The sequence below is a fragment of the Saccopteryx leptura genome, chromosome 2 (genome assembly GCF_036850995.1).
Source record: "Saccopteryx leptura isolate mSacLep1 chromosome 2, mSacLep1_pri_phased_curated, whole genome shotgun sequence".
NCBI classification, from domain to species: domain Eukaryota; kingdom Metazoa; phylum Chordata; class Mammalia; order Chiroptera; family Emballonuridae; genus Saccopteryx; species Saccopteryx leptura.
In genome coordinates, this window is record NC_089504.1 from 330,837,300 (window position 1) to 330,853,711 (window position 16,412).

The 16,412-nt window shown below is 41.8% G+C and overlaps 1 protein-coding gene across 2 annotated transcripts in view; it reads left to right on the forward strand.

The window, feature by feature from the left end:
- Positions 1 to 16,412, forward strand: part of NCBP3 (nuclear cap binding subunit 3) — a 43,798-nt gene that overhangs the window by 18,387 nt on the left and 8,999 nt on the right. For both annotated transcript variants that reach the window (XM_066363438.1, XM_066363439.1), the window contains exons 5-13: positions 517 to 645; positions 1,203 to 1,276; positions 3,262 to 3,370; positions 5,638 to 5,737; positions 6,023 to 6,126; positions 9,595 to 9,889; positions 12,225 to 12,379; positions 15,046 to 15,201; positions 16,010 to 16,172. In XM_066363438.1, the coding sequence (XP_066219535.1) occupies positions 517 to 645; positions 1,203 to 1,276; positions 3,262 to 3,370; positions 5,638 to 5,737; positions 6,023 to 6,126; positions 9,595 to 9,889; positions 12,225 to 12,379; positions 15,046 to 15,201; positions 16,010 to 16,172 (1,285 nt within the window). The remainder of the gene's footprint in view (positions 1 to 516; positions 646 to 1,202; positions 1,277 to 3,261; positions 3,371 to 5,637; positions 5,738 to 6,022; positions 6,127 to 9,594; positions 9,890 to 12,224; positions 12,380 to 15,045; positions 15,202 to 16,009; positions 16,173 to 16,412) is intronic.

Below are 16,412 nucleotides of genomic sequence, written 5' to 3' on the forward strand. Positions count from 1 at the left end.
CGGAAATAATGTAAGTTATTTATTCTTTTTCTGCAGACCGGTACCAAATGACCCACGGACCGGTACTGGTCCATGGTCCATGGCCCGGGGGTTGGGGACTACTGCTGTAATCAATGGGAGAACATCATTTAAAAGGATGTCTGGATGATAAGGAACAGCATAGGGCTTCCCTGTGGGGACAGAGGTGTAAAGGGTAATCCAAATTTATTTGATAATCATCCTCATTAAGAACTAACACAGCACTCATTGTGTGCCAGTTTTAATATACAAACTCTTTTTCATGGAATCTTTGACTTATTTTGCAGAACCCAGTCCGGAAATGCAGGTCTAGGCTAATTTCATCAAAGAGGTTTTGCTCTTACTTTCTATTTTTCTTTTCATTAGTTGGTTTGTACATTTATTGATATCAGTCTGTACCTAGATGAAGCTCTCAGAATGAATATGAGGCAGTTTCTGCTCTCAGGAAACGTAACCATTTGGATGTGATACAGTGTTTTATTTTACATTTTATTTTAGGTAATGTGGTTTGGCTGGATGAGATGACAGCCACACGAGCCCTTATTAATATGAGCTCTCTGCCAGACCTGGATAAGATAAGAAGCAGGGATACCAATGAAGACAAGTCATCTGAGAAAAGCAAAAAAGGTAACTGGCCTGACCAGGTGGTGGCGCAGTGGATAGAGCGTCAGACTGGGATGCAGAAGACCCAGGTTCGAGACCCGAGGTTGCCAGCTTGAGTGCAGGCTCATCTGGCTTGAGCAGAAAGCTCGCCAGCTTGGATCCAAGGTCGCTGGCTCAAGCAAGGGGTTATTCGATCTGCTGAATGCCCACGGTCAAGGCACATATGAGAAAGCAATCAATGAACAACTAAGGTGTCGCAATGTGCAACGAAAAACTAATGATTGATGCTTCTCATTTCTCTGTTCCTGTCTGTCTGTCCCTGTCTATCACTCACTCTGACTCTCTCTCTGTCTCTGTTTAAAAAAAAAAAAAAGGTAACAACACAAAGGAGGGACTTTAGGGCTGAAAATCAGTTTGGGTTTCTGTGCAGAATGTTATCCAGCATCTCATGACCAGTTATTTCTGAAATAGGCTCTGATGTTTTGGATCATCAGTAAACAGAAGGAGTAAATTATAGGACTTTTAAGTGATTTGAGATGGAGTTAGGTTAAAGTTCATCTTGTCCTCACATTCCATTTTAGACAAGCAGGAAGACAGTTCAGATGACGAGGCTGAAGAAGGAGAAGTTGAAGATGAAAATGCAAGTGATGTAGAGGTTAGTAATAGGGAAAAGATATGTGTAAAGTTTTACATTAAAAAACTGATTACTGTTTTTTATTTAAGGCTTAAAGACTTAGTAAGTTGTGTTCTTTCTCTGGCTCTCACCATTAGACCTGAGGGTGCACCAGTACTGTAGCCTTTAAGTTTGTGTGACTATAATGAATGATTCATCTTGAGATCTTAAAATAGTACTTATACTCCTGTAAAAGAAAATAATTTTTTGAGAAATACTTTGAAATGTTATCTAATCAGTAAAAGTAAGAAAAAGCAAGCCTGACCTGTAGTGGGTAGAGCAGGGGTCGGGAACCTATGGCCTACGAGCCAGATGGGGCTCTTTTGATGGCTGCATTTGGCTCGCAGACAAATCTTTAATAAAAAAATAAAAAAAACGTTAAAAATATAAAACATTCTCATGTATTACAATCCGTTCATTTCCTACCGCTCATGTTCATGGTTGCGGGTGGCTGGAGCCAATCACAGCTGTTCTTCGGGACAACACCAAATTTTTATTGGATAATGCATAACGTACACGGGTCGTTGTATGGCTCTCACGGAATTACATTTTAAAATAAGTGGCGTTCATGGCTCTCTCAGCCAAAAGAGTTCCCAACCCCTGGGATAGAGCATCGACCTGGAGTGCTGAGGTCTCTGATTCAAAACCCCAGGCTTGCCCAGTCAAGGTACATATGAGAAACAATGAACAATTAACATGAAGCAATTACAAGTTGATGCTTTTTGTCTCACCCCAAAAGTCAATAAATAAAATCTAAAAAAATAAAAAGCAAGTAATGGCATGTTTCCTAATGGATTATATAGTATTGTTGGAAAAATTATTTATTTAAAAAATATGCATTTAGTGCATACTATAGTACTATATTTCCCCATGTATAAAACACACCCTTTTTCGAAAAATTTGGGGCCTAAAAACTGGGTGCGTCTTATACAGTGGTTGTGGCATTTCAAATGCCATAGATGGAACTGAGGACAAGGCAATATATGAAGACAGTGATTTGTCATCAGACACAGATGAGGACAAGCTAATGGATGGGAGTTTTGACAGTGAGGAAGAGTTATATGAATTTTATGATGAATAAAACTTGAGTTCAATAACTTTATATAATACTTTTTTTTTCTTTCAAATTTTGGGCCCCAAAATTAAGGTGCATCTTATACATAGGGAAATACGGTATATATCAAATTATAGATGCTGGTGATATGGTGTCAAGCAAACAAAGTCTTTACCCTCTTGGAGCTCACATTTTAGTGGAAAAGAAAGACAGTATATAGATACACAGGTATATAATTAATGTCAGGAAGTGATAAGTACTATACACAGGTATATAATGTCAGGAAGTGATAAATGCTATGAAAAAAATTAAGAAGGGTAAGGGAGGGACATGGCTGGTTGGCTCAGCAGTATAGCATTGGCCCAGCGTGTGAAAGTCCCAGGTTCAATTCTTGGTCAGGGCACACAGAGGAAGCGACCATCCCCTCCCCCCTTCCTCCCCCTTCCTCTCCCTTCCTCCCCCTTCCTCTCCCGCAGCCATGGCTTCAGCCATGGCTGGAATGGTTCTTTGAGCAAGTTGGCCCCAGGCGTTGAGGATGGCTCCATGACTTCACCTCAAGTGCTGAAAAAGCTTGGTTGCTGAGCAACAAAGCAGTGGCCCCAGATGGGCAGAGCATCGCCCCGTGGGAGGCTTGCTGGGTGGATCCTGGTTGAGTTACATGTGGGCATCTGCCTCCCCCCTCTCTCGCTTAATAAAAAAAAGAAAGATAAGTGCATAGAGTGATGGAGACCATTGTTTTTGACAAGGTGGTCAGGGAAGACCTCTGACTTAGGAATTCTACAGAGGAATTAGTTCTGTAATCCTGATGACTATTATTAAAGGCAGAATGCTTTCTTAATTAATGTTAGCTTTGCTACGGAATAAAAGTGAAAATGGCTTTAATTTTTATATTGAAATACTCTTTTTTCTTAAGTTGGACACATTATCTCAGGTAGAAGAAGAGTCTCTGCTAAGAAACGATCTTCGTCCAGCTAACAAACTTGCTAAAGGAAATAGGTTATTCATGAGATTTGCAACAAAAGGTAAATGTGATATTTGGTATTGGTTTTTATTTTTAATCAGTGATTTATTATTTAGTGACATCCTTCTCTTTTGAATTTGAAGTTAGATCAGGTAATCTCAAAGCCCTTTAAAAATATAATATTCTGTGCTTATGAAATGCTGGTTTGCTGCCTGAGTTGGAGTTTCCGACTTTAAAAGTAAACATTAACTATTTGTATCCTTTTGTGATTTCTGGCTAAAGTAAGTTATTTTCTGTTATAGCTTGTTTGCCACTTTATTGTCTGAACTATAAAAACCTCTGAAAATTGTATATTTTTATTTATTACAGCAGAATCTTCCTGGACATTGTTCATAGTGCCATTCAGCTCAATTCCCTAAGGAATTAAGTCAAATAATAATTTGTAAGGCTAGTTATACAAAATGATACTTGCTGTGTATTAAACACACACAATTTCTTTTACTTGTTTGAGAGTTGATTAGAGGTAACAATCCTTCATCTTTGAATACTTCAGTATGTATTTCTGAAGAACGAGGACTGTCTTACATATAGCACAGTTGTCAAAATCAGGAAGTTTAACGTTAATACCAGCACTATTACATAATCTATAGTCCCCATTTAGATTTCATCAGTTGTTCCAAGAATTCCCCCACTCTGTATATCAGAACTGCCTGACACACAGTGAGTGCTGTACGTAGTTGATGGTGATGATGAGGATGGTAATTGTCAGATTTGGATTTTCTTTTATACTACTCCCCCATTAAACGGGGACCACTCCAGGACTGAGTATTGAAGTGTACTTTAGTCCCCTAAATCTGGAACTACTGCTTTGCTTTGTTTTCATTGATGGAACCATTTTTTAAAGAGTATAGGCTCATTATTTTATAGAGTGCTCTATAGTTCGGGTTTGTTTGATATCTTATCCTGATTAGATTGGGGCTGTATATTTTAGGTAAGAATGCTATAGAACTGGACCTGGCCAAGTGGCTCACTATATAGTGTTGACCTGGTTCACTTCCCAGTCAGGGCCCCTGTGAGAAGCAACCAGTGAGTGAACAACTAAATGGAAGAACTAGGTGGAACTAAGAGTTGATGCTTCTTTTTTTCTCCCAAGAAGGATTTAAAAATTAAAATAAAATAAAAAAGAATACTAACATTTGTCCAATTCCCGGGGATGTTAACTTTTATCACTTGGTTAAGGTAATGATCGCCAGGTTTCTCTATACTGTAGTTTCTGTTTTCCGATTTGTAATTTTAAAATTTGTGGGAAGATACTTCGAGATTATGTAAGTAGTCTGTTGCTCCTCAAACTTTCACGCAGTAGCTTTAGCATCCATTGACTTTTTCACTCCATTATTTCTTTATTGGCAGTCTGCTGTAAGGAAGAGCTTTCCCTTCTACCCATTTATTTACTTATTTATGTCAGTGTAGACTCATGGAGTTTTGTTTTATTCAGTGGGTTATCATTCACTGCTATCATTATTTTAATTCATGAGTTGTCTTGGGTTTCGCCAGGAGAGCCCCTTCCAGCCGTTTCTCCTCAGACATGTTTTTTTGTAGGGAGCATGTACTAGCTTGTGCCGCTGTGTTTACCCGTAGCACTGGTGTATTCATATTGGGGTTCATCCATTGCAGTCAGTAAGTGCCCAAGGAACCATCAAAGGCCTTCAGAGTATAAAAATTATGTATGATCACTGAGCACCTTTCCTTTCTATTAATTGGCATTTTAACTTGACAAAGAGATTTGTCTACATTTACTTGTTTGAGTGTATTCTGGATACATGGCACTGTGCTGTTTTCTTTAAGTTATTTTGAGGAAATCATGATAAACTGGAAAAATGATTTATCAAATATATGGGCTTATGTTTCTTTAATCCCGATTTTGTGTTATTGATGTGTTGCCATTCAGAAATGAATATCACCTTTCAGGGGCAGTGAAAATGCCACCTCTTCAAAAATGCCTTTTGATTCTTGAGCACCTGTAATGATTGAAATTCTCTCATGCTTCCTAGAATCTTGTATCTTGTATTGTTGGGGTTTTCTAGAAGTATTTCCTCTATGAATCAGCTCCTTAACAGCAGCTTCACCTCATTCATCTGTCTCTCCGACACTTCACTGCCCTACTAGGCACTCAGAGTGAATGTTTACAGTGCATCTTTCTCTTTTGTTGGCTGATTGTGCTGGTCTGATATCAGCTGTGGAAAACAGTCTTTTTATTTTTTTTTAACTATTCCACATTGTTTTCACACCCACAGGAAATCCTAGGTAACTGTTGTAATTAATTTTTAGATGACAAAAAGGAACTTGGAGCAGCCAGAAGAAGTCAGTATTACATGAAATATGGGAATCCAAATTACGGAGGCATGAAAGGAATACTTAGTAATTCTTGGTGAGTCCAAAAGTGTAACATACAATGGTTAAACCGTTCTTAATCCTTTAGTTGGTATTCTGCAGTAGAATGTCAACACCTTGTGTGGACTCCAAGGAAGAGGAGGGAAGAGTGCAGGATTCTTTCCTGTGGTCAGTGGTGTGAGAATGCTAAATTTCAGTTTCATTTCAGATGTCTCTGTTTCAGCACCTGACATTGTATCAGTGTGTCGTTGAAATTAATCAGTGGGTTTCAAGGTCCTTTCTGCTGATCTTTGATTATGTGCTTATTTTGGCAATGTTACAGGAAGCGAAGATATCATTCCCGTCGCATTCAGCGGGATGTGATCAAGAAGAGAGCACTGATTGGGGATGACGTTGGCTTGACGTCCTATAAACACCGACATTCCGGTAGTTGCCTGCTCAGCTCTTGGGTAGACACATGTTTGGCTCCCGAAATCATATTTTTATTCTTAATACAGTCTTTTAAGGTTCCAAACTTTATCATCCTCTCTTCCTTGCCCTCACCCTCTGCCAACATATAGGAAAGTAAGTGAAGTCACAATTAATTTTAAATTGCCCATACAAAGAGGTCAAATGATTTTAATAAAAGTTGTTCTAACAAAAAAGACCAATTTGTGACATAGGGAAAATTGAAACTATTGGACTCTAATTTTTCCTATTTATATCAAAAGCTGCATGAAAAAATTTTTTTAAATAATTTATCAGATGAGCTGATTTTTATTGTTCTTTTGTCTGAAAATGAAAATAGGCTGCTATGTCTAGTGTTCTATGCTTATTGGCTTGTGCACATGAATGCCTTCAAAAAGTGGAAAGTCATAACTTAGGTTTGGTTTTCTTCTTTTTCTCTCTTCTTTCCTCTCTCCCTCCTTCCCTTCTTCCCTCCCTCCCTCCCTCCCTTCCTTCCTTCCTTCCATGCTTATTGTAAAAGAATCATTTCCATTATGTTTTGTATAGATTTGTTTTAATTTTTTTATTTATTTATTTTTTTGTATTTTTCTGAAGCTGGAAATGGGGAGAGACAGTCAAACAGACTCCTGCATGCGCCCGACCGGGATCCACCCAGAATGCCCACCAGGGGGCTACGCTCTGCCCACCAGGGGCCACGCTCTGCCCACCAGGGGCCGATGCTCTGCCCCTCCGGGGCGTCGCGCTGTTGCGACCAGAGCCACTCTAGCGCCTGGGGCAGAGGCCAAGGAGCCATCCCCAGCGCCCGGGCCATCTTTTGCTCCAATGGAGCCTCGGCTGCGGGAGGGGAAGAGAGAGACAGAGAGGAAGGAGAGGGGGAGGGGTGGAGAAGCAGATGGGCGCTTCTCCTGTGTGCCCTGGCCGGGAATCGAACCCGAGACTTCTGCACGCCAGGCCGACGCTCTACCACTGAGCCAACTGGCCAGGGCGATTTGTTTTTATTTTTAAACTAATCTGTGGGATCTCCTACATGCTTTTTTGTAGAACTAGAATTAGTTAAGTCAGCATACAAACATGTAATAACATGCATAAAAACATGTAATAACATGCATACACATTTATTGTTACAGGGACAGGAAGAGGTGAAGTTTATACATTATTATTATTATTATTTTCCTGAAGTGAGAAGTGGGGGGCTTCAGACAGACTCCCGCATGTGCTGACCGGGATCCACCCGGCATGCCCACCAGGGGGCAATGCTCAGCCCCTTCAGGGCGTTGCTTTGCTGCAACCACGGCCATTCCAGCGCCTTAGGCGGAGGCCGTGGAGCCATCCTCAGCACCTGGGCCAACTTTGCTCTCATGGTGCCTTGGCTGCAGGAGAGGAAGAGAGAGACAGAGAGGAAGGAGAGGGGGAAGAGTGGAGAAGCAGATGGGTGCTTCTCCTGTGTGCCCTAGCCGGGAATCGAACCCAGGACCTCCACATGCTGGGCTGGTGCTCTTCCACTGAACCAACTGTTCAGGGCCTATACATTTTTATTAATGTGTATATTGAAAATTATATATTTGAAATTTGCATCTTATGCAGTTACACTTTTCCAGTTTTAGTTATTTTAAGATATTTTCTTTTTTTTTTTTTTTTTCTCCTTTTCCAAGTGAGAGGAGGGGAGACAGAGAGATAGACTCCTACATGTGCCCTGATCAGGATCCACCCAGCAGCCCCCATCTGGGGCCGATGCTCTGCCTGTCTGGAGCCATGCTCACAACCTAGTTATTTTTAGCACCTGAGGTGGGAGCTCCATGAAACCATCCTCAGTGCTCAGGGCTGATGTGCTCAAACCAATCAAACCACGGCTATGGGGGCGGAGGACAGAGAGAGAGGGGGAGAGAAAGAAGGGAGAGGGATGGAGAAGCAGTTGGTTGCCTTTTCTGTGTGCCTGACCGGGAATCGAATCTGGCACATCCATACACCGGGTTGATGCTCTACCACTGAGCCAACCGGCCAGGGCAAGATTTTTTTTTTTTTTTTTTGTATTTTTCTGAAGCTAGATACTGGGAGAGACAGTCAGACAGACTCCCGCATGCGCCTGACCGGGATCCACCTGGCACGCCCACCAGGGGCGACGCTCTGCCCACCAGGGGGTGATGCTCTGCCCCTCCGGGGCGTCGCTCTGTTGCGACCAGAGCCACTCTAGCGCTGGGGGCAGAGGCCAAGGAGCCATCCCCAGCACCCGGGCCATCTTTGCTCCAATGGAGCCTCGGCTGCGGGAGGGGAAGAGAGAGACAGAGAGGAAGGAGAGGGGGAGGGGTGGAGAAGCAGATGGGCGCTTCTCCTGTGTGCCCTGGCTGGGAATCGAACCCGGGACTTCTGCACACCAGGCCGACGCTCTACCACTGAGCCAACCGGCCAGGGCCCAGGGCAAGATATTTTTGTCATGTAATCTTTATATTCATATTAAAGAAATTGACAAGAAAATTGCCCCTAATTCTAGCACTGTAACAACTGTCTTCATTTTACATTTTTTCTGTTTGTTTCTTCTCATAATAAATATAATTTCTGTGAACATATACTTTATATTCTGCTTCCCTATTTATAAACATTTTTCATCAACTTTAAAGGTGCAATTGATTTTCATTATTTCTGGTGGTTATGGTCTGTAAAGTCACTGTGATTACTGAAGGAGCAAATACTAAAGCATTGAGAATCTGGTCATACCATTTTTGTCAGCTGATCAATATATGTATAACCTTGTTTGACATGTGTTTTTGTTTAAGGACATCTTATGTTTATATATACATTTAATACAGTCATTAACATGGATTCACAGTCAATAGCACTATAACTCATGTCTGAACAAACAAAACTTATCCAATACACATATTTTCCCCTTAAGGCACATTAATTACATCCCCCTTGCGCTTAGAAACACTAAGGAGTTTTGGCATTACTAAACAGGGAAATCATGGAAAAAAGGCACAGAAATGTGAAAAACATGGTACTCACTAGATTGCAGAAAGGACACTTATTTACAGTGTGAGAGATGAAAGAAAAAGGCAGAGCATTTCCATGTTTGACCTGAGCTGGGAATGTGCATGTGTGGTGACTCAGATATTTTTGCCACTCTGCACATGGCCACAAATGACCGTGAAAGTACTGCAAGTATTGATTTTAGAGTTAGAGATAAGTTTTACAAATTCAGAAATATAGACTCTGTGAATAATGACAACTATTTTAGATAATTTTATAATCTTCTGTAAACTGGAAGATCATACTTTACCTAGCCATTCTTATGTTGTAGGTATCAGAGTGGTAACCAGATTGGCATTGTTATAGATAATGCTTCAATAAAATCTTGGGCATAGGAACCCCTTCTTTTAAAAGGGTCATCGAAATGAATAGAAAATTAGACTTGTCATGTTTTTCCTAATGTTTTTTGGTTAAAATCTTTAGGGCTAGTGAATGTTCCTGAGGAACCCATTGAAGAGGAGGAGGAGGAAGAGGAGGAAGAAGAGGACCAGGACATGGATGCAGATGATAGGGTGGTGGTGGAGTACCATGAGGAGCTCCCAGCTCTCAAGCAGACCCGGGAGCGGAGCGCGTCTAGGCAGTCCAGTGCCAGCAGCTCGGACTCCGATGAAATGGACTATGATCTAGAACTGAAAATGATTTCCACTCCTTCACCAAAGAAAAGCATGAAAATGACTATGTATGCTGATGAAGTGGAATCTCAGTTGAAAAATATTAGGTAATATTTTTTCTTTTTGTCAGTGCTATTTTTTTTTGTTTTTTTTTTTAATTTTTTCCATTGATTTGAGAAGAGGGGAAGGGAGGGAGGGGGAGGAAGGGAGAGAGAGAGAGAGGGAGGGGAGGGAGGGAGGGAGGAAGAGAAGCAACAATTTGTTGTTCCCCTTAGTTCCATTTAGTTGTGCACTCACTGGTTGCTCTTGTGTGTGCCCGGACCAGGGATCAGCCTGCAACCTTGGTACTCCAGGATCATGCTCTGTTTACTGAGCCACCTGACCAGGGCTGTCACTGCTACTTTGTGCATTTTGTTTAATTTTGTTCCTTCTTTTCCAAGTGAGAGGAGGGGAGATAGAAAGACAGACTCCGGTATGCACCTCTCCCGGGATCCACCCGGCAATCCCCATATGGGGCTGATGCTCTGCTCCTCTGGGGCCATGCTCACAATTGAGCTATTTTTAGTGCCCTGAGGTGGAGGCTCCATGGAGCTATCCACTGAGCCATCCTCGGAGCCCGGGGGCAGATGCGCTTGAACCAATGGAGCCATGGCTGCAGGGGCGGGGGCGCGGTGGAGAAGCAGATGATCATTTCTCCTGTGTACCCTGACCGGGAATCATACCCGGGACATCCACACGCCAGGCTGACGCTCTCTACCAGTGAGCCAACCAGCCAGGGCGAGTGCTAGTTTTTAATTTGATTTTAAATACTAATTTCTAACTTTCTTTAATTCATCTTAGTTTTCATTTTTATTTATTTATTTATTTATTTGGTATTTTTCTGAAGTTAGAAGCAGGGAGGCAGTCAGACTCTTGCATGTGGCTGACCAGGATCCACCCGACATGCCCACCAGGGGGCAATGCTCGGCCTATCTATGGCGTAGAGCAAGCCAACTTTGCTCCAATAAAGCCTTAGCTGCTGGAGGCGAAGAGAGAGACCAAGAGGAAGGAGAGGGGAAAGGGTGGAGAAGTAGATGGGCACTTCTCCAGTGTGCCCTGACCGGGAATCGAACCCGGGACTTCCATACACTAGGCTGACACTACCGCTGAGCCAACCGGCCAGGGCCTAATTCATCTTAGTTTTATAATCACTTTATCTCTCCTAATTTTAGTCCTTTGTAGAATTTGAATAAAAGTGTTTGATTTTTTTCCTCAAAATACGCAGGAAGAGATCCTTGTTATAGATAATATAAAAGGTGAAAATCACCTGTACGATCACCCCCTTCTACAATGAGGACTCCTAGCAATTGGGTGAATAACCTTCCTGCTAGTTCTGTGCATGTACACAACATACGGAGAAATGATAGGTCTGTTTGTACTAAAATGAAGTTATGCTATTAATGTTGTTTTCCAGTATGCTTTTTCCATTTAATATATTGTGAACATCAACTATTTTTTCAACTGTATGTAGTCCATTTATTTAGAAAACCATGGTTTATTTAACCCAATATAAGATATTGATGGCCATTTAGGTTCTATTTTCTTGCTATCGTACTAATAGATAAATTTCTTGAATTCCAGTTATTGCATGAACAATATGAATGTTTTAAAATGTGGTATTGTTAAATTTCATTCCAGAAAGGTTTTATTCACTCACATCGCCACCTGTTACCTACATACCTGCCAATGTTAGGTATTATCACTTTCTAATTTTTGCTAATTTCAGACAAAAGAAATAGTTATTTTAATGTGCATTTCTTTGATGACTAGTGGGGATGAACAGATTCCTGAGTACAGATCGCATATACACAACTCAAAGGGCTGGAGTCTGGGGATGTTCCAAGTGTTCTTGGTGGTGTATTTGGGGGAAAGGGAAAAAATCAAACTGATTTGTATGGCTTGTTCACATCGTTATTTTTAGTTTTCTCAGAACTTTGCAATGGCAAATTTTACCACAATAATGCCGGTCCCCAGCATGATAGCAGATCTCGTTGACAAAGAAGTCAACCCTTTAAAGAAAAGGATTGTAGATTCTCTTGTATCTTGAATACAGCCAAATCACAGCCTAGATGAGCAGAGGCCCCAAGCCCTTTACGGACTCTGCTTAATGTTTGTCTGGGGAGAAGGGGATTTATAGTTTTACTTCCTGTGTGATAGCTTACAGATATCGTGTGGAAACCACCCTGGAAAACTCAGGAGCCTGCTCGCCTTGGCTGGTCTCTTTGCAACAGGCTGATCATGATTTTTGTGAACAAATAATTATCAATGTATAGTATTTATAAGTGAATGTTGGCTCTATTAGGTTGGGGTTCTTAGTGTAGTTCCTCAAAAGTGTATGAGATTGTTGTGTGGGCATTGTCCCACAGCTGAAGTTGGTTAACTGTCTCCCTCTCCTTTTTTAAGGAACTCCATGAGGGCAGATACTGTATCCACAAGCAATATCAAAAATCGAATCGGTAACAAATTACCACCTGAAAAATTTGCAGATGTCCGACATCTTTTAGATGAAAAACGTCAGCACACACGTCCACGGCCATCAGGCAGCAGTATTAAGTCAGGTATTGTTGTTCAGTTGTGTTTCTGGGCTTTATTCTGAACTACGGAAAGCAAACTGGGGCAGGGATAGGTTTTTAGATAAAAATGTTGCTATTTCTCGACTGATTTAGTTGTCCTGGTTCATCACTTCTAAATTTTGAGTTAGGCATTAGACTTGATGAAATGAAGAATAAGAAGACTTTTTGATACTAGCTTTCTGTATTTTGGGACCTAATAGTTATTTTGCTCTGTATGTAATTGGTATTCTTTATACATAAGGATACTAGAAATTAAATTGTTGTAGAAATGGTTATAAATTTGAACTAGACATGTATGTAGCAGGTACTTGGCCATGCCTGCTGTGTGACAGGCCCTGGGCCAGGTACTAGGAGTATTTGAAGTTTTTGGAGAGGATGCAAAGTCATTATAGAACTCCTGATGGAAAAACAAGTATACATATTCAGATAACTCCCCCCAAAGCAGAGTGGAGGAAATGCTCTGATAGTTCTGTAAACACTGGGCTGTGGGAACAGGGAGGAAGCTAGATCTACCAGCAAAATTGTGGGAGGTTTCTTAGAAAAGTTGCTTTAGAGTGAGTCCTTGGGGAAGGAATAGGATCTCAGTTGGCAAATGTAGTTTTTTAAGGAAGTAACCTGACCTTATATCTATTTTAGAAAGATAACTTGGGAACAGAGCGGGGTAGGGTATAAAGTTAAGGAATTAACAAGGCCCTGAACTAGGTCAGGAACTGCAGAGACGGAATGGATAAGAAAGTAAAACCTTGTGAAGGAAGAATACTCAGCCCTGGGATGTGTGGGGGGAAAGAGAGAGAAGCCACGGGGCTCAGACCTCAGGGACTCGGATGATGGGGAGACTGCTCTCTGAGAGAAGGAGCAGGATGGGGAGTAGCCCCAGCACAATCACTTGGCAATAAACGTGGTTTTCTTGTTGCTATTATTGTTAGAGGGAGCCCAGGAGGACAGGCAGATTTGGGGGGGATTAGAGGAAAAACAAATTTGATTTGGAACATCTTCCCTTTGTTTTTCACCATTCTAAGTGTTTTTTTGTTTGTTTGTTTTTTTAGTGCAAGAGAGAAGGACAGACAGGGATAGACAGAAAGGGAGAAAGAGATGAGAGGCATTAATTCTTCGTTGTGGCACCTTAGTTGTTCATTGATTGGTTTCTCATACATGCCCTGATGAGGTTGGGGAGGGAGTGCTCCAGCCAAGCCAGTGACCCCTTGCTCAAGCCAGCAACCTTTGGGCTCAAGCCAGCGACCATGGGGTCTTGTCTATGATCCCACGCTCAAGCCAGCAAGCCTGCGCTCAAGCTGGTGAATCTGTGCTCGAGCCAGACGAGCCCACACTCAAGCCGACAATCTCGGGGTTTTGAATCTGAGAACTTTTTATATGTTCAAAGATTGTGGTTTCTGCCCTCATAACATTCATCAAGTGTAAAAAGTTTATCGAGAACTTTATATATGTTCAAAGGTTGTGGCTTTTGCCCAGAGGCTTTGCATTTATTGCTTGTTAGTTGAATTGTTTATAAATTATTTGATCTGCTTGGTTATACTTAAAAAACAAGCCTGACCTGTGGTAGCACAGTGAATAAAACGTCGATCTGGAATGCTGAGGTCCAGTTCGAAACCCTGGGCTTGCCTGGTCAAGGCACATATAGGAAGCAACTACTATGAGTTGATGCTTCCTGCTTCTCCCCTTTCTTTCTCTCTCTCTCTCTCTGTCCCCCCCCCTTCTCTAAAAATCAATAAATTCTAAAAAAAAACCCCAAAACCAAAAGACAGTTTATCCTGCCTCAGAAATTTCTTTCTGGAATGGTTAGCTGAGACTTTTTTCCCCTAAGAGCTTCTACATCTGAATTTTCCTAAGAGAATACAGATTGATTGGATAGATCAGCGATTTTTAACCAATATGCCGTAAGAATTTTTCTTTTTAATTTTTATTTATTTATTTCAGAGACAGCGCGAGTCAGAGAGAGGGATGGACAGAGACAGACAGACAGGAACAGAAAGAGATGAGAAGCATCAATCATCAGTTTTTTTTTCGTTGCAACACCTTAGTTCATTGATTGCATTCTCATATGTACCTTGACCGTGAGCCTTCAGCAGACCGAGCAACCCCTTGCTTGAGTCAGTGACCTTGGGTCCAAGCTGGTGAGCTTTTTGCTCACACCAGATGAGCCCGCGCTCAAGCTGGCAACCTTGGGGTCTCGAACCCGGGTCCTTCCGCATCCCAGTCCGACGCTCTATCCACTGTGTCACCGCCTGGTCAGGCTGCCATAAGAATTTTTAAAACATGCAATACATGACTAGTCAGGGGCACTGACCTCTTTTCCCTTAGATTATCAAATAAAAAAATGACAACAGCCAATACAACAATAGCCATCCTATTGTGAATGAATCAAAATTATACCTATGTTTTGTCAGATTGGCAAAAAGTATGATACATATTTTGGTGTGGCACAGAATTTTAGTAATTAGTTTATGTTACCATGAGATGAAAGAGGTTGAAAATCATTGGCATAGAAAGAAGGCTTTTAGGAGCTTGAGAGTATCGGGCCCTTTGTCCTCACTCAGGGAGCTGTGGCCCAGGTCCTGTAGAGGTCTTAGGTTGCAGTACAGAGAGCAAAGCACATACCCTTGGTAACAGTAGTACTTTTTTTCTTTTTCTAGATATACGCCAGCGGTTAGGAAAAAGACCACATTCTCCAGAAAAGGCTTGCAACCCTATTGTTCGGAGAGAGCCCTTTTCTGATGTACATAGTAGGCTAGGTGTTCCGAGGCAAGACATTAAAGGCCTCTATTCTGATACTCGGGAGAAGAAATCAGGTTGGTAACACAACTAATGGGGATGAGAATTGGGTAAGAGCAGGGACAATGGGTAAAGTATTGAAGTTCTTTGTTAGCAGAAGGCAGTAAATAGCAAACGCCAAAAACAAATTATTTTTCCTCTTCCATTATAATCATTGTAATAACGATAATAATGGTAACAGTATGGAAAATTTAGAAAAAAGAAGAAAAGACTCGCCCCTGGTTCTTTCTGTTCAGACAGATACTTCTTAGTTTCACGTATGCTATTCCGGTTTTTGTCTTATGTACATATCCTACTTTTTCATATAGTCACTTTTCTACAGTGTAATATTCTTTATAAATACAACTTAATTGCCTTATAGTACAGCTATACTATAAATTCTAAATACGTGTTTTGCTATTATTAGATATTGATAGAGTATTTTTTAAGATTAATGGAGAGTAGGCAGAATCTCTAAAAGTTTACAGTGTTGAAGAATGTTATATAGCTGGGAGTGATCTGGGATGACCCACTCCTGCCAGAATGCAGTTGTGCACAGGATTGGGAATCTCGCCAGGGAGGGGCAGGTGTAGCATGAAAAGACTCCCTTGGTGATTCTGACAAGCCTAGTGGCGAGGGACACGTCCCCTAGCTGTGAGACACTCCCCTTGGGTCTGCATCCCTCAGTTTGCAGACAGGGAAATGAGATGACCTGCCCAAGGCTACACAGTGGTTGCAAGCGCCACAGATGCACCCCCATCAGTGTTTCCTGCTCGTCGAGTGCTGGCAGTGCTCCTGCTTCTCAGCATTGATGACCAAAGCTAAAATCCCTTCTCCTTCAAACAGGTAGCTTATGGACTCGCTTAGGATCTGCATCGAAGACCAAAGAAAAGAACATGAAGAAAGTGGATCATAGGGCTTCTGGCACTGAGGAAGATGACTCCGAGCTGCAGAGGGCATGGGGGGCTCTGATTAAGGAGAAAGAACAGTCTCGCCAAAAGAAGAGCCGGTTAGATAACTTACCATCTCTCCAGATTGAAGTTAGTCGGGAAAGCAGCTCTGGTTCAGAGGCAGAGTCCTGATGCCCTTGGGGCTGATGGGAGCTGCCCTAAAACCTGACATTCTTGCTCAGGGTCAGGTGCACAGTAGGAACTGCCCCTGTACGAGTTGGTGCCCCTCCCGCTTTTACTTATAAAGTCACCCTCAGCTCTTGCTACTTTTGCAAGACCTCTTAAAGAATGTGACGTGT